The 24,213-nt window shown below is 53.0% G+C and overlaps 1 protein-coding gene across 1 annotated transcript; it reads right to left on the reverse strand.

Moving 5' to 3' along the window:
* Nucleotides 1-835: 835 nt before the first annotated feature.
* On the reverse strand, nucleotides 836-24,206 carry IGHMBP2 (immunoglobulin mu DNA binding protein 2). The gene is made up of 15 exons (XM_084208230.1): nucleotides 24,105-24,206; nucleotides 23,425-23,594; nucleotides 22,991-23,183; nucleotides 22,379-22,476; nucleotides 17,773-17,936; nucleotides 16,877-17,077; nucleotides 14,715-14,862; nucleotides 12,852-13,026; nucleotides 8,175-8,357; nucleotides 7,644-7,762; nucleotides 6,604-6,698; nucleotides 6,194-6,317; nucleotides 3,381-4,280; nucleotides 2,825-2,997; nucleotides 836-1,462 (listed from the first exon to the last, which is right to left on the reverse strand). The coding sequence occupies exons 1-15, from the start codon at nucleotides 24,176-24,178 to the stop codon at nucleotides 1,265-1,267; spliced, it is 3,015 nt and encodes a 1,004-aa protein (XP_084064356.1). The 5' UTR covers nucleotides 24,179-24,206; the 3' UTR covers nucleotides 836-1,264.
* Nucleotides 24,207-24,213: the final 7 nt, after the last annotated feature.

Raw genomic sequence — 24,213 nt, forward strand, 5'->3', positions numbered from 1 at the left:
TCCACCGGCTGCCAGGGGAGCCAGTGCCGTCCCTCCATGGGTGATGCACAGCGCCAAGGCACGAGCCAAGCATGGAGGGGTTTGAAGGATGAGGTTTTCTGAAGGATGAGGAAGTTTTTGTGGGAAGTTGTTCACAGCCAGTACTCACAGCCCACGAGGTTTGGGGGAAAATTTGCTTATTAGCTATTCCAGCCAAGTATTTGGGAAGAGATGGACACATAAATCCTGGGCTGTCTGGCAGCTCCTGCTAACTGCTGAGCTTTACCTGGGATGAGGTGAGTGACTTCCACAGGTGCTGGAATCTGTGATGTTTAGCCCCAAAAGGATGGGGAATGTGTGGTTTAGGCATTTTAATAGTGCTCCTCCCCAGCCATTCCTATTTGGAGGCACCTCTGCACCTTCTCCTTCACCCTGGGGACAATAAATGCTGCTGGAGCTATTTTGGGGGTGGGATGGATGGACCCTGTGTGAAGGATTAGGAAAAGGTTCAGGATGGACACAAGGCTCCCTCCCACCTGAAAAGCTCACGGGGCTGTACCTGCTGTCACTATAGGCTTTCCCAGTGGAAATCAGCCTCCAAGGAGCTCTGTGGGGAGGGCAGAACAGGTCTGGGTAGGGACAGACAGCAGTGAGGAGGGAGAGACCTCCCAGTGGCACAGGAAGGCTCTCCCAAGGAAATGGTTCTATGTGCTCGAACAGCTCCTCGTGGTGCCAGCATGGTTTGGGCTCAAGCACCAAACCCATCCCTATTCCCATCCCCAGGTGCACCTGGAGCAGGGCTAAGCCCCCTCCTGAGTCCCTGGCCCAGGTGGGAAGGGAATGGCCGCGGTGTGGACAGGCTGGCTCCCTCCAGCTCTGAGCAGAGCCACAGGATTGCTGGGCTGGGACACATCCATTTCCTCAGCCATCCTCCCTGGAGCACAGGGTCACCCAGGGTTTTCCATGCCTCCCACGTTCCTGTTCCCGGGCATCCATCGTGTGCTGCCGCAGGGACCGATGTGACAGTGACAGCTCTGGGTGTTTAATGCCCGTTTTACCAGCGTGCTCTGGCCCCTGAGCACATCCATCACTGTGTCCATACGGATAACCAGGACAATGCAGCAGCTCTCCCTCCCCTGCCTTGGCCCTGCACCTCGGGAAGGCTCCCAGCTCCAGGTTCCCCCCCAAAACAGAGCCCCCTATTCCACCCAGGCTCAGCACAGCAGCTTTGCCCCGGGGGGGCTGAGCTGTGGCTTTGAGGTTAAAACAGCAGGATTCAGGACCCTCATTTCTCCTTGTCTTTCTTTTTGCCCTTCCTCTGGCTCGTCAGCTCACTGAGCTTCTGGTCCAGGCGCCGCTGGAGGTGGGCTCGCCTGGCGGGATCCAGGGATTTGTCCTTGGAGCCGCTGCCGGGGTACAGGATCCCCTCCCGGCTGATCCGCTGCCGTGCCTGCGCCTTGGCCTTCTCCCCACAGCCGTGCACCTGGGGAGAGAACGGGCACTGGGCAGTGGGGCACAGATCACCCACCTGGGAGCCAGGGCTGCCACTCCTTGAACCTGGAATTCCTTTATGGCCTGCTTTGCACCCCCCTAAAATCATCTCCCACCATTTACAGCCATTATTATAATTTTGTTATATATTATTATATTATTGTGCTGTTATATTGCTTTATATACTTACATATTTTTATAATTTCAATTCATTATTTTATTATCATTGTTTACTATTTATTCTATGTATTTTCATTTTATTTTTATTTAGTTTCATTTTATATTTAGATTCTCTATTTTGATAGATTTATTCTTATACTTATTGTTTAAAATTAATAATTGATATTTATTATTCTGTGTTTTATTAAATCATCTTTTATAGCTCCTCTCACACAGAATGAAATATAAGGATCCAGGCCCTGGGCTCTGAACAGCAGGTAAATCATCCTTTGGGATGGTTCAAGTGGCTCCTTCCACCTCCTTTTCAGTGAACAGGGAAAGCAGTTTTGGGGAATGGGAGACCTTTTTTAGCCATGAATCTGCTGCTTTTAATGAGCTAAGTCCAACACTAGAATTATCTCTTGCAGGTGAGATCCTAAAATCTGATCCCTTTTCTTGGCCCATCCCAAAGTCATTTATGTTTCCATGGAGTGAGATCCCAGCCTGTTCCCTCAGAGCTGTGACAGCCCTTCCCATGGCTGACATGGATTTGAATCCCTACCATTGTTGGAGCCTTGTCACAATTCAGCAGGGAGAGGCCATTCTGCAGGGAATAAATCTCCATCCCCCTGGATGTGAGTGACCATAAATACAACTATTCCTTGCCATGGAAACAGATAGCTCTTGACAGAGGAAAAAGCTTGCCAAGGATTTATAGGGCTGCTGAGCTCCTGGGGGCTCCACAGGGTGAGGAACAAGGACATAGGGAATTCTGAATTGCTGGCCAGGCAGCACTGCACCGTGCCTGTCCTGTCCCCAGGATGCAGAGACAATCTGCAAATGGCTGGGATCATCCTCAGAATGCAGAGGGAATGTGCAAAGGGCTGGGAATTGAGTCCAGGCTCACTTGAGCCTGAAACTTGTGCTTCTCCATTTCTGCTCTCTGCCTCACTTTATCCACACAGAGTGTAAGTGCCAGAAAATGGTAAAGAAGGGCACAAAATGAGAGGAAAACAGAAAAGCCCTCAGGAAGAGGTGAGGAGAGCCCAAGTGTCAGCACCTGCCAGCCCTGTGTACCTGAGCTCCGCACAGGCTCTGACAGGGAGGGCTCTGCTCAAACTCCCAGCAAGGAAACCCTTCCCAGGGAGCTCCACAGGGAAAATTCCCAGGCTAAGCCTGTCCTGCCCCTCCTTACCTCGGGGATGTGGTGGCTGAGGCAGAAGAGCCGCTGGCAGTGGTGACAGAGCTGGCCCAGGGTGGTGACAGAGGCTTTGCAGCGGGGGAAGCCACAGGTCCTGTCAGCTTTGATGGCAGCGGAGATCAGAGCGTCGAAATCCTCTCCGACCGCGCTCCCGATCACTGGCTTTCCTGGGAAAGGTGAGCACACACCTGGATTGGGGCCTGGGAACAAACCCACCTTCCTGCAGCCGCAGGGCAGCCTCTGCCTTTACATCCTTCAGTGTGGGCAGGCACTCCCCTCAGCTCCTCTCCTTACTCTTGGGAGCTTCACATGTGATTCCTGAGACTCTCCAGGGAAAGGGTCTCCAGTGTTTTTCCTCTGACTTACAGAATGTGCCTCCAAGTACCCAAATCCCTCTACCTCGATGCTGCAGCCAGTTCCCACCTCCCTGCAGCTTTCCAAGAGCCACATGATCCATGCCCAAATCCCACAGTCTGGAGCAAACCCATTGACATTAAGATCCATTCAAGGAAGAGCATTAATTGTGCTGGTTACAAAAAGCTTCACCCACCTTTGGCTTCGCTCTTGTCCTTTTTCCTTCTCCCACTCCTGGGCTCCTGCACCTTCTTGGCCGCCTCCTCCTGCCTGGCTTTCTCCCTCTGGACTCTCTCCAGGTGCAGGGATTTCAAGTCCACTTTCCCCAAGCCCTTGCTGCTTTCCCCCAGCTCCGAAGGGTCAGGGGTGTTCCCATGGGAATGCTGGGGCTCGGGAAGGGGCTCAGAGGGCAGCGGGGGCTCAGGAAGGGGCTCGGAGGGCAGTGGGGGCTCAGGAAGGGGCTCAGAGGGCAGCAGGGGCTCGGAGGGCAGTGGGGGCTCAGGAAGGGGCTCAGAGGGCAGCGGGGGCTGCTTGGGGAGTCTCTTGTGGACACTGATGTATCTGTCCCGGCCCTCCCCGGAGCTCAGGTGCTGCAGCCCGTACTCCTCCGCCAGCATGTGGACCAGCATCCGCTCGTGGGAGTTCAGGGATGTCGGGAAATCCAGATGTGCCTCGCTGCTCGCCAGAAAGGCCACCAGCATGGCCCTGAACCTGTCCCCACCCTCCCTCGACCCTGAGCCGTCCCTCCTAGCTGCGGCAGCGCTCAGGGAGCTCCGTGCTCCCGGTTTCTGGCTCCCCGCTCCGGCTGCCGCCGCCTTGAGCTTCCCAGGCGGAGCCGGCCGCGTTTTGGGGCCCGGTGGTTTGGGGCCCTGCTGGCGCTGGGCCCCGCCCTCCCCGGGGTAGTTTTGGGGCACGAGATCATCCAGGTACTCGAAGGCGGAGCGCACGAGGCCGTGCTGGGCCAGGTGGTCCAGCAGGCGCCGCAGGAAGGGACGGCTGCCCACGGTGTGGCTGTCACACACCACGGCCACCTGGCGCCGCGCCCGCGTCACCGCCACGTTGATCCGCCGCTCCTCGGCCAGGAAGCCCACCTCACCTGGGAAAACAGGAGGGAAGGGATGCCAGAGGGGACACCACAGGGACCCTGTCAGGTAGGGGGACCCTACCCCCTTCAAGTGTAGGGGTTTGGTCCAAGGGATCCAAGGATTTATTGGCTGGAGGGTGAGATTTGGCATTTATGGAGCTCTGCTCACTGCTGCTCCTCTTGCTACGTGTGTTGCAAAGGTTCCACACTGAGCTCCTGGGGCTGGGAAGAGGATGGAAGGCACATGGAAAGGGGAAATATCTCCCTGCCTGGCCCACGACACAAGCTGAGGCTTGGAGCTGGGAGCAAACATGAGATGGGGCAACGTGGAAAAGGCTCACCTTGTGACAGAGGAGGGACTGCAGGTAAAGAGCTCCCCCCTGTCCTACAGAGCTCTCCCCTGCTCCCAAATTCCCTGAGGTGTAGGAACAGCCATTTGGGAGGTTTTGCTCTGCTCACAGACAGCATGAGAGCCAGCAGTGCTGGGATGACTCAGGAAGGATCAGGCAGCAAGAGCGGAGCGTGGGTGGCTGCGAGCTCCCAGCTCCAGGGAACAGTGAGGAGGCCAGGCAGGAAAAGATTAATGCCTCTGCCAAAGCAGTGCCCAGCCTGGCTCTGCCTCAGCAGCCTCTTCTGCGCTGCCTTTGAGGGACAGGCTGAGGGGGAGCCCCTCTCCCTGCTCTGCAGCTCGGGGAACAATTCCCAGTTTCTCTGATGATGTTTAACCCAGCTGCAGGGGCAAATCCAACTCCTTTGAATCCTGGAATGGTTTGGGTTGGGAAGGACCTTAAGGCCCATCTTGTTCCACCCCCTGCCAGGGATACCTTCCATTATCCCAGACTCCAAGCCCTATCCAACCTGGCCTTGGACATTTCCAGGGATGAAGCAGCCACAGCTTCTCAGAAAACCTGTGCCAGGGCCTCAGCACCCTCACACAGAAAAACTTCCTCTTAAATGAAGGTTTCCTGCTGGATCAGGAATGGCTGTAGAGGAATAGGTCAAGAAGAAGCCTCCCTGTGTCCCCAGGAAAGCAATTCCTGCCCACACCTGAGTTTTGGCCTTTCCCTGTGCAGGAAAAGGGGCTGTGGGACACTCACCCTCCCAGGGCCACCAGCTCCCACTAGCACAGGAGTGAGTCACTCCTGGATCAGGACTATTCTTAGTGCTGTCCCCACCTCCATTCTCCCCACAAGGCTGCTTTCCTCCTCTAGGCTTGGAAAAAGAGGCACCTCCTCCTTCCATGAATTTCCCCCCTTTTTTTCCCCTTCCAGCCCTCAGCATTTCACCTCCACCAGCACAGGGAGGGCCACAGGACTGTAGGTTTGGAAAGGGAATTGATCCCAGCATGGAACAGAGGCGATCACAGGGCGATCCTGCTCAGCCAGCTCCATCAAACCTTTCAGCTCCCTGCACAGGAACCTTGTGCCCCCAGGGCAGCAGCTTTTTTTCCAGCTATTAACTTCCACTGTAGCTGCTGATAGCAAAGAACTTGATTTTCCGCTCTAGATTTTGCTCCCAAAAGCAGCATTTTCTGTGCATGGCTTGGGATGCCAGCTCCTGCTCACTTTCTGCAGGGAACTCACCCAAAATGGGCTCAAAACTCAAGAAATTACCCCCCAACTCCCCTAAATGTGGGGCTAATGGGATGTGACATTCTTAGGGCCCTGGTTTAAATAATTTCTGAGGCCTCAAGGGCCAGGGAACTTCAAACTGAGCAGTTCTGACCTCCTGTAGCACGGGAGCCTCCTCGGCAGCCCTGACAGCACATACATTCATTAATTAAACAAAAAAGCCTGAAAAGGGAGGGTTTGCCAGTAAATCCATCCAGAGCCAAGCGTTAGAGCACTGCAATTAAACCACAGCACTTGGTGACACGCCTTCCTCCCCATTCCCAGGGGAGTAGTGCTCCAGCAGCCAGGTCTTACCTTTTCTGTTGGATCTGACAAAGGACAGAATCACTGCCTCCTTCTCCCTTCCCTGGAAACCATCCACTGATTTGATTTCCAGCTCGGGGTGGCTGTGGCAAAGGTGCTGTCGGAGCATGTCCACCTGAGAAACAGGCCAAGGGTAGCTTTTAAAGGAAATACATGGGTGAAAGGGATGAAAACAGCAGGGTTTTGGGGGCAATCCCTCCCTCCCAAACCCACAAGGATGAGCATCTCCCGAGGCTGTGAGTGGAACACCTCACTAACAGCTCTTCCCTCCAAGGCCCCAAGCTGCTCTAAGGGTCAGGAGTTGGTCCCAAATGCTGGTTAAATTTGGCTCTGCAGGTCTCTGGGGTCTTGTGTGCTCTGTGTGCAGGGACAGGGGGGATGTCAGGACAGGGACAGCTCACCTGGAGGTTGTAGGGGGCCACCACAGCGATGTCCTTGGCCTTCACACCAGCGTCCACCAAGGCCTGGACGTGCATCCCCACCAGCTGGACCTCCCCTGGGACAGACAGGCAGAGTGTGACAGGGGACAGAGGCCAGAGGAATGTGCCCACCTCCCCCAAAACAGCAGGAAAGGCTGCCACAAACTGGTTATCCAAAATGGTGCCTGGTTCAGAGGGATCTAAGGGAAAAATTAAATCCTGTATGAATTATTTCATGGTTCATTGGCTGGGCTTCTGCTTTGCAGCAAAACACAGCAATAAACATCAAGACTCTGCAGTGAGCTGTGCCAAAAGGCTGCCTCACAAATTTGGGGAGATGTGCCTCTAATCCTCTGCTCCAAATCCCTGAGTTCTCTCAGACCAGGCTTTTTGGCTCTCCACAAGGGAATGAGAGCCTGTTGTGTTCAGCAGGGCTCTGGGAATGGAAAAATGAGGCACTCAAATGATGGTGGGGGTCAAACAGCAGGTAGAAGATATTTAAACTGGTAAAAACTGCCCTTATGTTTTCCAGCCTGACTTTGCACTTAAGCTCTGTAACTAAATCCACTTTTTCAGGTGAAAAGCAGCAGAACTCAGTGTCCTAGGAAAATCCATGCAGAAGAACCAGACAGGATTTCATGGAATGAACAGAGGACTGGAAAGTAATTCTGAGCCTTATCCATGGCCTTCCCAAAACAGGCCTGTGCTCTGCCTGCTGCTATTTGCCCTTCCTTGGTGTAAAGTATCTCCACAGGGATTCTCCACCCTGTCCCAGCCCTCAGCATGGAGAAATGTCCTTGCAAGGGGACATGGCAGCAGGAGAGGCCACCCATAAGCTGGACACTGTCCCCAGAGCTCCCACACAGCTGAAAGTCCCTGGAGGCTGAGGATTTATGGAGGGACGATCTCTCAGCTAAGCAAGGCTGTCTGGGACCCCACCTTCTCCAGGGAGACATCTCTGGGACGTGGCCAAGCCTGTGGTGGGCTGAGCACCTCAGTCCATCCATTCTGGCCAATGGTACCTGGATTCCCCTTGGACTGTTCATCTTCCACTTCCAGCTCAAACAGGCCACAGCCAGCGGTGTCTATGAGCAACAAGGGAATGCTGGTCTCTTCCGTGTCAGAGACACCTGGCAGGTCCCTGCACAAGGTATTTGGGAAAGGGCCAGTTACCAGTGCTGCTGTTACAGCAATATCCACTCAAGCTGTGGCTGCCCCATCCCTGGAAGAGCCAGGCTGGATGGGATACGGAGCAGTCTGGTCTAGTGGAAGGTGTCCCTGCCTGTGGCATGGGACTGGGTGGGCTTCCAACCCAAACCATTCTGGGATTCCATGATTATCATAGCAAAGGAGGACACAGAAGACAACTCTGCATCACTTCTGGTTACAGAGCAAAAAGGACAAATTCCCCCAGTAATGTCTCCTCGATGAAACAATGCCTGAAACAAAAACACTGCCCCAGCCTCAGCAGGATTGGAAAACTACGCAGGGAAGGGACAAACGAGGATGAAAAGGACATTTCAGCTCTGCAGCAGCAGAGAGCAGGAACCCACCTGAGCAGGTGCTGTGCCACGGAGGGGTGTGCGCTGAGCCGGCCGCCGTAGAGCTCCGAGGACGCCCATTCCATGATGTGCCGGTGCATGCGGTACTGCACCGTCAGCATCCGCACCGCCCGCTCCCCGTAGTGCCCCGCCAGCCGCTCCATCAGGCTCAGGGACAGCCCCTCGGCCGCGGCCCTGCGCGGAGAAGCACCTCAGAGTGGGAGTGTCCATCCCCCGGGGACGGCCCAGGGCGGGATGGGGCTCAGCCAGCCCCTCCCGACACACGCGGTGCTGAGGGTGTCGGTGGGAATGCTCTGGGAGCAGCCGCGCTCCAGCCCTGTTCAGCACCTTCGTGTGGCTCCCCTGGGGTGGCACTGTCACCCCTGTGCCACCTGGGTGCCAACAGTGCTCTCAGTCAGACCCTCAGGGACAGACTCAGAAATCAGAGAAGCTTGGACACAGATCCTGTAATTCAAGCAATGCCAACAGTATGGCCTCTGGAGTCACCACCCCTGGAGGTGTTCGAGGAACAACTGGATGTGGAACTCAGTGCTTTGGTCTGGTTGACAAGGTGGGGATCGATCACAGGGTGGACTTGGTGGTCCTGGAGGTCATTCTCAACCCCAGTGATTCCATGATTCCGTGATCCATCAGTGTAAGGCTACACTGGTGTTACTGCAAGGTCAGCCACAGCATCAGCATCACCCACTGCAATAGGATCAGAGCTCCACCCCAAATTTTGGAATGCCTGGTGCTCACACAGCCAACCCTTGCTGCTTTCATCAAGACACCCTGCTGCTCCAGCATTTCCATCCTTCCCTGGCCACTCACCCTGGACTAAGGCACAGATGCATGTTGCTTCTTCACCCACTAAATCCCCATCACATCCAGCAGCGCCCCTTGTTCATATACATGGCACAAATGAATCAAATTCCTACAGAATTCAGCCTTTCAGGACCCTGTTTGCTTCCTCCTGGCCTCACAGAGGGTTTGTTGGGAGGCACTGTCTGAGGAAGAAGGATGGAAGTCGTTGCCCTTGGAATTTGTGAGCGTACAGAGATTTTTCATACTGAGGCTGACACTGAGAGTGCTGGTGGCTGCCAGACACAAGGAAGCAGCATGAAGATGATGGAATGATGGCAGGGAACAGCTCAGGAAAACACTTTCCATCAAGCTCTGGGGCACAGCACGCATCCGATCCCTGCCGGGGGAATTCCAGCACTACACGGCCCCACAGCGAGTGCATTGTTGTGGCACCAGCCAGCCCTGCCACGCTCACCACAGGCACTTGGGAAATGTGACAAGAGACTGCCAAGTCATTAAACCTGCAGAAGGGACAATTAAGGACAAATCTTTCCAAGAAGCCGGGCCTCATTAGCTCTCCTCCTCGCTGAATCATAGGATGCAGCACACAGGCAAAAAAAGGGGAATAACCTCTGGATGGACAGCGCTGTGGGACATGGGAGGCAGCAGTTTGCCAGAGGGGAGCTGGGGTAGATGGGATGAAGGGAGACAGCAACATGTGGGGTTGGGGGATGCATTCCCGTCATCAGGAATTAACTTGATTCTCCCAGCTCTGTTCTGCCCATGGAGCCTGGATCTCTGGTACAGGAAGGAAATTGAGCAGGGAGAGCTGTTGGCACTCAGGTGCAAGTACATGCCTGAAACAGCCATTAAAGCTCTGAGCAAGCCTCAGGAATGAGGCTGTTCCCTACCCTTGCAGCAGCATTCCCACCGCAGGGATCCGCAGGAGGTTATATGCTGAATTAATAATGAGGAATTAATCTGCTCAGGAATATTTCACCTGTTAATAATTTTCTGTTATTTTACCACTCAATTAATTCCTATGGTGGTTGATTTCTCTGCCAACAAAATCCTGAGTGCCCTGAGCAGATGTTTTTTACCTATTGATTGCTTTAGAGAAATAAAATTGGGATAAGTTGGACAGACAGAACCATGCATGGGATGCTTGGGAATATCTACTTGAAAGTACCTAAAGTACAGATGGGAAAGGCAGAATTCCCAAACCCAGCCCACAGCCAGCAGGATTTGTTGCTAACATGGTTTCACCTTGTTTTGCCTGCAGGAAATGTGCTTGGCCAGCCTGCCCTGTACGTGTCCAGAATGATCAGTACTAGGAGAAAAACAGGAACTGTTTCCCATGGAAGGCTGGATCTGTGTCTTCAGCCATGGCATATTTTTTCTTATTCATCCCTGAGACAGAAGATGCTGGTGTGACTGAAACCTGCAGTACACACTGGATTTGGCTGGAAAAGCCTGGAGAAGGAGGTCACTGTGGTTTCCCACCTCAGGAACTCCACATTAATGGAGTTAATTCATGGATGTGCACCAGGACATTCCAGCTGTGGAGGCTACCAGAGAAACCCAAAACCCAAGGCCTGGCACTTCAGTGACAAAGTGAAAGGAAGCCCATTCAGACCTGCCATGGGAATCAGCACATGGATTTGGGATGGTGCAGACATCCAGATTGACCATGGACAAACAAGATGGCAAAATATCCCTTGTTGAGAGCAAGAGGTTTGATAAGCATCTGCCAGTATCTGAGGGGAGTAAAACCAAATTAATACATCAGAGCCCTGATGTGGAGACAAATTCATCAGAAAAAGGATGGAAGGAGGGCTCCAACAGGCAAACAAATGTTCCTGACAGACTGCAGGGAGTGCCCTGGCATGGAGATGCCCACAGGGACAAGGACAAATCGGAGGAGGAGAATCTCCAAGGTGGAAGCTGCTGCCTGTGAGCCTGGGCTGGAGCTGCCGAGGGAGAATTGGAGGGGGCTGGAATTTGCCAGCATGGACTGGAAGGTGTGTGTGGGGATGGCCTTTTCCTCCTGGACAGCTCCAGGTGTGTCAGAAAGCAGGGAAGAGGAGCAGCTTCAGACCCTCTGCCAAACGTTCCCTAGGCCTCAGGGGGTCACTGCTGGTAGAAACAGGGAAATGCTGATTCCACGGAGGAAAAAGCAGGTTACAGGAAGGTGGATAGAGTCCCACAGCATTCCTGCTGGACAGAGGCTTCCTGTCTGAGCAGGACTGACTTCCCCTGCTGTAGTAACAGCCGAGCCTCCTGCCAGCCTGGATTCATCCCAGATAACTTCAGACCCTTCCCCGTGGCCCCAAAAATAGGAGCCCACCCACTCCAGGCCCGCTGTCATCAATGGAGAAGGGGAAGGTGGGCGGAAGGGTTGGAGTCCTCTGCATGAATCATCCCTGGAAATAGCTCCTTGCTTCCCCTGAACCACAGAGGAGCTGGCAGGTGATTTGGGGCCTTTGTGGGAGCTCTGGAAATACCCACGGAAGGAGGTGGAAGGGATCTGCCACTGTTCTGCTTCCCAGGCCTGCAGGGAACGTGGAAAGCCCAGAACGGGGTTCTCCAGCATTCCATTTATTTCCATCACAGTTGTTCAGGCTGGAAAAGATGTTTAAGATCATGGAGTCTGATGTTCCCCCAGCACTGCCAAGGCCACCAAGTCTGATGGAGAGAAAAGCACAACTCCTCGAGCAGGAGCAGCAGGAGGTCCAGGAGGAGCTTTTGGCCTCCAGCTCCAGCCAAGGCTCCTGGCAGCAGCTACCGTGACAGAGCAGAAAAAAAAGCAGCTGCTACAATGTTTCTGGAGTGAAGAAAAACTGCTTTTGTCTCAAAAGAGGGAGCCAAAAGTGACACCAGCTGAGTGTCAGCCCCGTTCCAGATAACAGAGCTGGGATTTTTACTGTGTTTTGCCCTTAATCTGACAGTCTGGGGGAAAGCCAGGCTGAGGTAGATCCAGCTGGATGGGCACTATGGAGCATGATGGAGCTATCATGAAGTTTTTCTGGGGGAAAAGAGGAACTTTATGCACCACTCACAGAAAATAAGAACTCTGAAATTAGAAGGATCAAATGGCCAGTTTCTTCTTGCTACCAACAAGATACTGCTCCAAAAAGTGGAGGGCTCTGGAGAGGCTTTTGGAGCTCACCAGCCTGGACACTTCCAGGCAGTTGAGCTTGTGTTTATCACCTCCCAAGATCTGCAGAACAGCAAGCTTTTGGGCATCTGAGAGAGGTAAAATGAGAGGATGCTGCAGCCACTGAATGTTGTTCTCGCTATCTCCTGGCCATGTGCTGGGAGCTGCTGCCTGCATTGGAGTTTTCATTTCCTGTGTTCAAAATCCAAGTGAGGTGGCAGATATGTGTCTTGTTCATTATTTTCTGGAAGCAGGAGAGGATGTTTATGAAGTCAGGCCTATTTCTCTGCTTCTGTGGTTCAGTAATTCCAGATCTGGAGCTGTCTAAACCAGATAAACATGAGCACATTTATGTTTTAAATTACTCAAAGATTCCTCAGTACTCTTTGCAGCATCCCCCTGGAAGCACAGGCAATTTGCACTGTCCACAGATCTTTTCCACAAACTAACTGTTCTTATTATCCCTGTTGTAGGGACTGGGAGGTTTTATAATCCCTGAGGTGTGTGATAATGCAGCATCTCACTGGGCCAATTCACATATCAATACATTAAATAAATAAATATGGAAACCACAGAAGCAGAGTTAAAGGAAAGACTTGGATTAGCCTGAGGATGAGCCCAAACGCATTCCACAGAGCCTGTAGGCAGCACAGCTCTCCACCATGAAATGTCTCCAATCACCAGGATTCAGAAGCTGCACAAAGAACGGGAGGATCCAGGATTTTTACCTGTGGGAGATGATGGTGGGGGGCAGCTGCTTGTGATCCCCAGCCAGGATGCACTTGGGAGCCTTCAGCAGAGGGATCCAGCAGCTGGCTTCCAGAGCCTGGGCACACTCATCAATCACCACCAGGTCAAAGTGGGTTTCGGGCAGCAGCTTCAGGGGGCCGTCTGAGGAAGCACCTGGTGGAAGGAGAAGGTTCCCAAGTGAGCAGGGGAGCAAGGAAGAGTGAGGGACCTGCTCTGGAAACAAACCTCACAAGCTGTAATAGTGACTGAGGCAAGTGAAATAATGTTTCCTTGCAGAGATGTAGGAATTCAGCCCTGCCAAACACGTATCCATTGATATGTGTAAATCAGGATTGTTTTTGCCAGCTCCTCTTTGTCCTTTTTTCCCCTGGCATCTGGGCACAGAAGCTTCCAAGTATCTTTGGGAACAGCAGTGAAGCCCAGATGCCAAAGAGCACAATATGCTCCAGTGCTTCATTTGGAGCAGAGCAAGGAACACCCACCTTCCTGCTGCCCCCCAGTGCCAACAAAACCCCTCATCCCCAGCACTCAGAGGGTGAGGGACTGGGGATTCACCTGTCTGGTAACTGAGGGACACCCTGAGAGGGGGAGATGGGCTGACTCTGCTCCTCCTTGTGGCACTGGGAAGAGGGAAAGGAGACTGGAAACAGCCACATCAAGAGCTAATTTTTAACATCAGAAGTTCATTTGTAACATTTGTCTCCTTACAGACATCCTGCTCTAACCCAGACCTACAGATACTGATCCATACATTGATCAGAAATGTGAATTCCAGGGGCATCCAAATCTCCCTGCAGTTCACAAAGAAGAAGGATGCAAAAGGAGGAGGGCAGGGTGAAGAAGCCAGTCTCCCAGATTATGGGATTTTTATTTACAGAAATGTTTTTTCCAAAGCTCCTGTGCTATTGCAGCTCTGAGAGCGGGGATTTGGCTTTGCCACTGTAAATCCTGCTGCCTCTGCAGCTCTGCATCACTTCAGACATTCCAGTTTGCCACCAAAGACACTATTCTCCTTCCAAAACTGTTTTCCAGCCTGTATGAATCCACTCTGGTGAGTTGTACAGTCATAACTCGATTTTTGCCACTTCCCCAGCTGGCTGGGAAGCTCCAGTTCCAGGGAGAATCACAGCTGATCAACAAAACCACCAGTTTTACTGGGAGAAGGAAATCTCCCCCTTTCTTTCAGGCAAATAAAAAGAAGTGAGAGACCAACTCCCAGGGACTAAGACATGGAAGGATTTATCTGTCCACTAACCTTCACTCCAGTAACTTGCTGTTTTATGACCTAAAATTATTCATGTTTCCTTTCAACAAATGACCCTTGAGCAACCAGATCTGAAGATTTTGAGTATGAAAAACCTGAGCCAGTAAAGCCCTTCCACACCTGCCAAACCTTCCCAGCTGCAGATGCCTGATGGCCACCTGGACCTGCTCCCTAAAATCCTGTGTCACATCACACGGGTGAGTGCAGAAGCAGCCACATGCAGCCTGGGAGCAGGCTCTGGAAACACGTGTTGGGTTTCATCAGTCCTGGCAAGGGTCCAAGCAGGGAAGCAATCCCATGTGATTTATGCAATGGGGAGCAGATTGCACACCTCCAGCAGCACTTGTTTACTCACTGCACTCCCAGCTCCTACTCAGAGCTAACAGGGGCCCTTCCAGATCCATCTTCTGTGCTCAACAACATCCTGTGCCATAGTGGAAGCTGGGAGAATCTCACTGCTGAGCTCCCAGAAGCTGGGAGCAAGTGAAGTGTCCCAGCCATCCCAGGACAGCTGCCTTGCAGAGCACCTGGTTTACCTGGCAAAGGGAGGGAAAACACAAGCAGGAGGATCTCACACCTGTGTTGGTGGCAAGGACAACGCTGGCCTGGCTGAGGGCTGCAGCCATGGCAGCCTCTTCTCTCTCCTTCAGCTCCTTCCTCAGGGTCTTGATCTCACCCAGAAAATGGCTTTGCTCTCCCTTGTCTTGGGCCTTTTTGGTTTTTGCCTAGAAAATAGAAAAATTTGGATAGACCCAACTGCTGCTACTCAGTTCTGGCCATGTCTATGGCCAGCCAAAGCATCTGGAGGGAGCAATGTTTGGGGAGAGGGATCTTGTTCCTCTGCTGGGGGAGGGACTGGGATTTCCTATCTTATTCTGAGGAAGCAGAGCCCTTCTGGAAGCAGGAGGGCTCACCAAGCCTCACCAGCAGCTCTCCCACCTCAAACTGGCTTCTCTGAGCTGCTGGAAAGAATCCAGACAGGCCCAGGACTTTTTTTTTAGCAGGTATTAAATGTATCTACCACCCCAACTCACCAGCACTGGGCACCAGCCCTGCCAGAGCAGCAACTATGGGACCACAGCTCACTGAGTAATCCCAGATGGAAACTGGAATTATTTCCCTGGAGGTAAAACTGATGACTTGGGAAGGATGCAAAGGCTGCAGACAGAAGCTCTTATAGGCAGCCAAAAGAGTAAGACAGGCTGGTTCCTATAGTCATGCCATGGATGGATGGATGGATGGATGGATGGATGGATGGATGGATGGATGGATGGATGGATGGATGGATGGATGGATGGATGGATGGATGCATTTTCCAGGGTGTAACATGGATCAGCTCGGCCCCCTATTTTGGCTGAATTCATGGGTACTTAAAACTGTGAAATCTCCATGTATCTGACAAGTGTCATCAAAATGGGTTCAGGAATTCCAGGTGTGGGATCACAGGCCCTGAGCATGAGGTCAGTCTGGATGTCACCCCTTCCTAGTTAGGGATTAGGAATATCAACTCTAATCATCCTCACCTGCCTCATATGAGCTCTCTCATCCCCTCACTGGTCTGGCAATCTACTTAAGGCCAGCTCATGGAGTGAGCCTGCTTTCTTTCCTGGGCTCCCTGCCTCATCCTCCTGCTCAGCATCCCTGGAGCTGGACTGGCCCTGGATCTGTGCTGCATTTCTTTCTCAGGTACTGTGGGGCTGAAACCTTGCTGGGGCAAGGAGTATCCAGAAGCTGAGATCCTGGGAATCTCAGAGCCAGGTGAGAGAAGGAGGCACAAAGGGGTAGGTAAGGCCTCAAGGTTTTCATTTCTCTTACTGCTTCTTCTGCAGGCTGGGCAGAAGGCAAGGAGAGAAAAGAGTCAAAACATCGAACTGCAAAGGGAGAAATTGTTCCAGGGAGAAGTGGGGAATGGGGCAGTGGAGAAACATAGGCAGGAGGAAGAAAAGATAGGTCAGGATCTTGGAGATGAGCTCTCTGCAGCCAAGGGCAGCTTCTGTGTCACTCCTCCCAAGGAGATGAAAGTGAAAATTAACCACCAGTCAGAAAGATGGAAAATAAATTAAGAAGCAAAAAAAAAAAAAAGCTTTTCTTTTGGACAGTGCTGCCACCAGAAAAGGGAAGGAAAATAACCTAATAGCCTAATTAGCATCAAATCCTCACCCCAAGTACCAGAGCTACGCTGTAAGAGAATGTTAGGAAAATTGGGGTGAGAAAGAAGAAATTAAGAAAGCATTTTAAAATGTGCTCTGCTTTCTACTTGAGGTGGCTGAGAGTGGGAGGGAGTATCAGGACAGGCAGACAATTTGTTAGGAAGTGAATTAATGATGGGAATGCTTCCCTGGTAAAGAGGAGGGCACGGATCAGGGCAGACGGGTGATGTGAGGGGCAGCAGCTCCCCATACAGCAGCAGGGACTGGAATTTCCCCACCTCCATGAGGGATTCAGGCAGGAGTTCTGCCCTCCAGCACATGAAGATCAGAGAATTCCAAAATGGTTTGGGTTAGAAGGGACCTTATGGATCATCTCCTAAGGGCAGGGACACCTTCCACTAGCCCAGGCTGCTCCAAGCCCTGTCCAACCTGGCCTTGGACACTTCCAGGAATGGGGCAGCCACAGCTTCTCTGAGACATCCACTCCAGGGCCTCCCCACCCTCCGAGGGAAGAACTTCCCCCTGGCATCTCCCCTTCCCATGGGATCACTCCAGCCAGCACACATTTCCCCCCTGCAGGGCCACGCACCCAGGCGTGGTCGATGTCCCTCCTGATGTCAGCCACGATGTGGGCGTTGTCCCCGCGGGCCAGCACGGCGTCCAGGGAGTGCTGCTGGATGGGCTGGAGCAGGCGGGCGGGGTGGCCCAGCCGCAGCAGCCGCGCCCTGCGGCCGGCCAGCCGCTCCACCAGGTTATCCACGGCCACGTTGGACGGGGCACAGCACAGCACCTGCGGGGACAAACACGGCCTTGGCACCCACGGGCTGGAGCAGGGGGTGTCTGAACAGAGAGAGGGAGACCAGCACGCTTCTGTTGGGAACACAGCACTGGCATCACCACAGGTAATTCCCTCCTTGCTTTGCAGCACTTCTGCAGGGCCCCCAGTGAACCCCAAACCTGAGCTCTGTCAGCACCTCCCTGGAGCTGGTGGGGAAGTCCCTGGTCCCTGCAAGCTAAGCCAGGCTCAGGAGCTGCTCTAGCTGCCACAAAGCCCAGGACTGCAAAATAATCACAGAAACCTGGAATGGTTTGGGTGGGATCCAATCCAGTACCCTCCTGTTATGGGCAGGGACACCTTCCACTATGCCAGGTTGCTCCAAGCCCCATCCAGCCTGGCCTTGGACACTTCCAGGGATGGGGCAGCCACAGCTTCTCTGGCAACCTGTATCAGGACCCCTCCACCCTCACCCTTAGGTTGGATATTGGGAAGGATTTCTTCCCAATATCCAACCTAAATTTCCCCTCTTCCCATTTGAAGCCATTTCCCCTTGTGGTACCACCCCAGTTCCTGATGAAGAATCCCTGTGAAGCTTCCCTTCACCTCATGGCTGGAAGGCTGCTCTGAGGCCTTCACACAAGGAGAGGTGGTCACTGGTGGCCACCTGAGGTGGTCCCTGTCACCAGAGCCCTGGCAGTGAGCCTCACCTTCAGGCCCTGCTGCACAGCCTGCAGAATGATCTCCACCAGCGTCGTGGTTTTCCCTGTGCCCGGGGGCCCGTGGATGATGGCCAGCTCCCTCTGAGCCAGGGAGAAGGACACAGCTTCCCTCTGAGACTCATCCAGGCAGGCATTGAAGAACTCCAGAGGCTCTGGGGAGACAGCAGGAGAGTCACTGGGATCTCAGCCCCAGCTGGGAAGAGGCTGAGAAGCACAAATCCAGAAATACGTGGTGCTCTCTGCAGCAGGCCCAAATCCACTTGGTAATGAGGTGAACCTTGGGAGGAAAGCACTGAGGGGGCTGGAAGACCCCAGAAGGTAAAAATAAGCTTTTTATGCTTCCAAAACAAACAGACTCCCTCCCCATCATGCATCCATGGTTCCCTATCCCCTCCCTTGCCCTGACACTTGGCCTTCAGCCAATCAGTGCTGGAATTCCCAGAATTTAAGAGGCATTTAGCTGCTCCAGCATCAAACAGGTAGGTTTTCCTGGCTCTGGAAGGAGCTCTGGGTTTGTTTTTCAGGAGAACCAGCATCTCTAGTGAAATCTTCAATGAAAATTGGGGAGGAAGTAGCAGATCTGGCAAACAAATCCCTGACAGTGAACAAACCCAATGCAGCACCAGTGAAAAATCAGAAAAACCTACGGAGTCTGTGAGCAGAACAGAGCAGCCCTGTGCTGGTCAGCCAAGACTGGGAATGAAGGCAGGAAAAGGTACAAAGAACAATTTAAATGATAAAATTAAAACTCATTTCTGCTTTAATAAGGGAGGAAAAAAGAGAAAAGAATATGCAAATTGCATTAGAAGAGAATTGGTTTCACTGCAGAGACTGAATTCTCAAAAGCTGCTTTTTAACCTCCCAGATTGATCTCATTTAGGCCCAAATTTATTCTCATCCCCCCCTAATCCTAATGCTAATCTCCCTGTTCATTATGGGAGTTAATTACAGCAGGGATGATGACTCATTACACCGAGGTTTCCCGAAAATAACGTTCCCACAAAAGCTTATATAAGACACATCTCTGGGCATCCTTCCCTGCTGGGCATCATGTGCTTCATCCTTCCCTTTGCATTAAGGGCTGGATTAAAAACGTGGCAGTTTCTTCTGGTTTTAGACAGATGAACCTGTGTGTGGCCTGTGGCTTTTGAAGCAGCACCACCAAATGAGGTTAAACAAAAGATATTCATTGAGAAGGTGATGATGAAGAGAGAAATGGGGCTGAAGGTGATTTTTGCTGTCACCCAACCTCTTGGTTCATATGTAAATTTGGGGTGAGTGTGTTAATGACTAAGACAACACCAGGAAGCATCCCATGGGCTGGGGAAAAAGCAGGAATAGCTTCAAACCTGAGAGGCTTTTCCCCCAGTGAGGAACAGCTGGGATGTGGGAGTCATTGATGCTTCCTTGCTCAAGGATGAGCCAAGGAGCTTCTCCAGGCCTGTGCCCACCCTCATCCCTCCCAACCACAGGCTGCCAGGAGCTGCTGTGTGGGAAGGCTGGCAGTGTGCCTCTCCTGGGCTGGCCACACCGGTGGGGAGGAGGGAAGAGCCTTTTATGGGATGCTGTGGCTCCTCCAAACTCTTCTCCCTGCAGCAGCCAGGCTCCAGGTATCCTCACCTGAAGAAATCCCTGGAATGTGTCTCGCTGGTGGCCAGGTAATTGTGCCCTGATGTGCAACTCCATTTAATAGTGCTGAAAACCAAATTTCCTTGGCCATCAAGGTTGGTGCCCCAACATTCCCAGGGACTGAGATGCTTTTCTGCATGGTTCCAGCAGCTCTGGTGAGGCAGGGGGTTGGGGGGTGATATCCAGGCCCAGGAAAGGGGTCTTTGCACCAAAAATGGATGGAAACAGCCCTTCCTGGGAGGAAGAGCCCAGGATTTCCAGAGCTGGAAGCCCTTTCCAAGGTATATTTCTGACCAAGAGCAATTCAGACCCCCACCCCCAGCAGCTCCTCCCTGGTACAACCTCACTGCAGCCAATGCTGCTGGACAAAATCCAGCTGGGTACTTCAGCCTGGATTAGAACTTCCCCTGTTCTCCAGAGGAAATACCTGGCAGCTGAGTTGTCTGGGCTGCTTAGTCTTCCCCAAGAATCTCAGAGGCCTCTCCATGGCCCCTGTGATGACAAGAGGTGTCACAGGGCAGAGGGATGAGGAGCATTTCAGGTTATTTTTGCAAATGACTTGTGCCAAAAAGCCAAGAAAGTCTTGCTGGAAATCCCTAGTGCTTCCCCAGTGCTCTGCTGCCAGGTTGACTTTTTCTGGGGACGTTCCTGCCTTTTCACCAGGATTGCTTCTTTCCCTTTACAAATGTTTTGACAACCATGGGCAGAGTTGGACACAAGCCAGGAACAGGAGCCAGGAACGAAAATGAGTATTCCTGACTTCCTCCAGCCCAGGAACACAGGAGAGAACTGGCAGCTATCACAACCTGCACAGGTACAGCAGAACCTGCTTTCCAAAGGGAAAAGGGACATGTCCCTCTTGGATGGCCAGGAGGAGCACAGCAAGCAGAGCAATGCTGGCCTCTGCTGGCAAGAAAAGCCTCTCCACTCCCCCCCCATTCCCAAAATGTAGGGTGCAGGGATCCCACATGGATGCTGGGAGCAGGGGAGGATTGTTTGGAGATTTCAGCTGTGGAAGCTCCAGCAGGGCCACAGGTGCAGATCAAAATGGAAGGGAGACAAGGAGGACATTTTTGATGAGTGAGCACCTGGATTCTGCTTCCCAGGGATTCTGATAAGGGCAAAATTCCTGCTCAGTTCAGAGTCTGCCCTTTCTGAAAAACTGTTCTCCCCCTTGGAGACTTCCTGGAAGCAGCAGGGTGAGGTGTGGAAGTGCTTTGTGCCAGTCCCAATCTTTGCTGCAGGTCCCAGCTACCCACTGGAGATCCCTTCCTCTCCTTTTGACTATTCCTTAGGTTATTCTTCCCACAGCCTGTCCCATGTTTTTCTTTTATGCCAAGGGTATTTATTGCTGCATATTTAAGTGTTTTGAAAGGACTTGGGCTTTGACATGCTGTGCTGGGCTGCTGCTGTCTGGTAATTAATTACTGAAATGCACAGCGGTGTCAGAACCCACCTACAAGATTCCCTGATTGAAAAATTAGGATTCTCATCTTGTCCCCCACAAAAAAAAAAAAAAAAAAAAAAAAAAAAAAAAAAAAAAAAAAAAAAAAATCAGATTCAGGCTTCTGCTGCTGCACATTGCACCTACTGGAGTGGATTTTGCCCTGTCTCCCAGCTGTGGCTCCCTGGTTTATGAGGGAAGTGAGCTTGTCTGGCATCCCTGAGCAGTGTTGACACAGATGTGTGTCTAGACAGCCAATTTCAGGAGCTGTCCAGGACTTATTGACTCAGCCTGCTGCTGATGGGTTTGTTTGAAACCAGGTAATGGATGAGATGAGACAGATCCCCAGAGAAACCAGGCTAATGGGTGCTTGGTCATGGAATGAGAGGCTGTGACATGGAAAAGCTCCCTGAGTGCTGTGAAGTTTGCCTGGCAGAGCCCTTCAGCTCAGGGCAGGCTTATTCCAAGTTATTAGCCCTTAATTCCTGGCTGGTACAACATCTCTCTAGGTGGGGAGAAAGCAGCTCTGAAGGGAGGAGGTAACTGCAAGGCCTTTGAGTTCATATTGCACCTCTGCTGTCTGTCTAATGTGCCTCCATCTACCCATCAATATTCCCAGTGCTGAGCAGATGGAAAATTCATCTCTGCCCAGCCTGGCACAGCTGAGTGATGTGGTGAAAAGGAGCTTTCCTTCATTGGAGGCACTTCTGCTCCCTCAGGGGTAAAAGCACTGTTGAGAAAAGCTGATTGATTAAAATTTAATTCTTTCATTTAATATGAAAACCTTGAGTGCACCAAGGTCCCCAGGCAGCCAAAGGGCTAAAAGGTTTGACTCAGACTGGGATCAGTGCTTAGAGAAATGGGGACAGGACTCATTAGCACCCATTTTTTGTCCCTGGCACATCCTTTCAGAAGTCAAGCCTGTCTGGAGGGGATGGGAGAGAGGCACACCATGATGGGCAGCCAAATCCAGGGCTCCAAAGAAGACAAACAGTGCAGGGGGCTGTGGCAGGGAGGAAAAGGGGCAGAACCCCGGCAGGGATGGATGCCACGAGGGGGGAAAGCAGCCCTGAGCTCTGTATGTGGCCTAGACACAGCCCACCCTGCTGGGCAGCCCAGCCCACTCTCAGCCCTCACTCCCTGATTTTTGCACCCCTCCCTTCTGCCAAGGGATAATATCCATTAGCAGGTGTTGATATCTGACACTGCTGCTGATCAGAGTCTTTGCTCTCCCCAAAAGGTGAAGCTGTGTAATTTAATCTTTGTTTCTTCCAAAGAAGCACAACAGAGTGGATACTACTTATAGCCAGATTTGTTCAGGTTCTTTCCATGAGGAAAGTGTGCCCAGTACAGACCAGTATGAACACAATGCTACCAGTTGCAGCACCACTGATGACTTGCGTTGAACACTGGGGTCTTTTCTGGAGCATGTGTGGATAAAAACAGGGATCAGAGCTATTTGTGTTCTTGTGGGCAATTCCCAAGGATGCCCATCAAGCCTGATAAAAAAAGCATCCTTACTTGTTTCAGGGAATGCCCTGGGAGCAGAGGCAAAGAAGAGGACGTCGATCAGGTCGGAGGCTGGGCCACCCCGGTACTGCTTGAGTGCAGTTAGAGCTCTGCCAAAGAAGGGAAGATCCAGGTTACAGGCACAGCAGAAATTCTTTGGAAACTCCCAAGTGCCCAGGGACAGGCTGTGAGTAAGGACTGAACTATTCCACAGCTGAACAATGCTACCCCACAAGACTCATCCCACACAATTCTTGCATCTCCCAACCCTTGCACACACATCCCTGTGCTGGTCAGGCTTCCACCTCCCATTGTCCCTGTCTGGTACAGCCAAATGTGCTTTTTTGGGTTGTTTATCCAGCAAGGAGCTGTTCACTCCTCCTGCCAGGATGGAAAAGGCCCTACACAGAACCCAGAGTGTTCCAGAGGTGATGCAATGGGACGAAAACACAGCCTGAAGAGGGAAAGGGAAGAGCAGGACCAGCCAGCAGGTGGGTACACTGAGGCTGTTGGGAGACTCTAAAATGACAAATCCAATCTGGGAAGGGACTGGAAAGAGCTTTTCCAGACTAAACTTGGCACTCCTCATCCCGCTGGGCAGAGTGAGCCGGGGTGAGCCCTCACCTTTTGAGCCTGTTGTAGGTGACATCGTTGGCCAGCTTGAGCAGGCGGAAGGAGCGCTCATGGTCCAGGGCCAGCTCCCCATCCCGGGCCTCCTCCAGAGCCACTGTCACTGCCTTGGGAGTGACACGTGTCACCACGCCCGTGCACAGCGGGTCCCCCTGCCCGGCCGACTCATAGAGCCCCACGATGTCCCCTGCAGAGGTTGGAAGGGAGAGAGTGAGGTGGGGCAAATGTGTCACTGTCCAGGCCAGCTGCAGCTGCCCCATCCCTGGAAGTGTCCAAGGCCAGGCTGGATGGGGCTTGGAGCACCCTGGGCGAGGGGAAGGTGTCCCTGCCCATGGCAGAGGGTGGGACTGGATGGGCTTTAAGGGCCTTTCCAACCCAAACCATTCTAGGCTGTCTGTTCTCTTTAGAAAGACAGGAGTGTCACTGACCAGGCCCAAAGCTGTTGGAGGGCAGCTCGGTGTCCGAGTCCTGCTTCCTGAGCTGGAATGTCACGAGGAGACGCCCGTAGAGGCCGGTTCTCTGGCTGCTGACCTGGAGCTTGAGCAAGCAGACACCTCTCCGCTGCAATTCCTTCAGGGAGACGCTCTCCTGCCATGCCCTGGGAACCACACACAGGTGGGAACACCATGGGGTGAGGCTGAGGTTGACAGCTCCAGGGGACAGAGCGGAATGACCTTATCCTGGCACCTCCATTCTCCTGACTGTGTGTCTGTGCCCCCAGCAAGGCCATCTAAGAGAGTGACTTGGTCCTGTGGGGGCGAGCCCAGCAGGATTCCCTGTGGATCAGAACCCTGTGGGCCAGGGTTCCTATGGGGGGGGGGCTGGTTAGAACGGTGGGACTCCAGCAGCGCTCCCACCGGTGACAGGGGGGTCCCAGGGGAGGACCTCTTGGGGGTTTCCATAGGTGACAGCAGGTCCCAGAGGAGTCCCTCTGTGTTCCTCAGGGGTGACAGCGGGTCCCAGCTCAGGGTCCCTCAGTGTTCCCCAGGGGTGACAGTGCTCCCGTGGCCCCCCCGCCGCACGTGTCCCCGGCTGTGGCCGCCCCGTAACCCCCCGGCGGCCGGTGCCGTGTCCCCGGCAGTCGGTGCCGGTGCCGTGTGTGCCGCACCTGCTCTGGGCCAGCTCGGCCTCCCGCTCGTCCCGCAGCAGCCCCAGGTGCCGCTCCGCCGCCTCGGCCGCCATGGCCCCTCGGCCGCGCGGGCCCCGCCCCCTGCGCG

Source organism: Fringilla coelebs, assembly GCF_963513975.1.
Source record: "Fringilla coelebs genome assembly, chromosome: 6".
In the NCBI taxonomy this organism is placed as follows: Eukaryota; Metazoa; Chordata; class Aves; order Passeriformes; family Fringillidae; genus Fringilla; species Fringilla coelebs.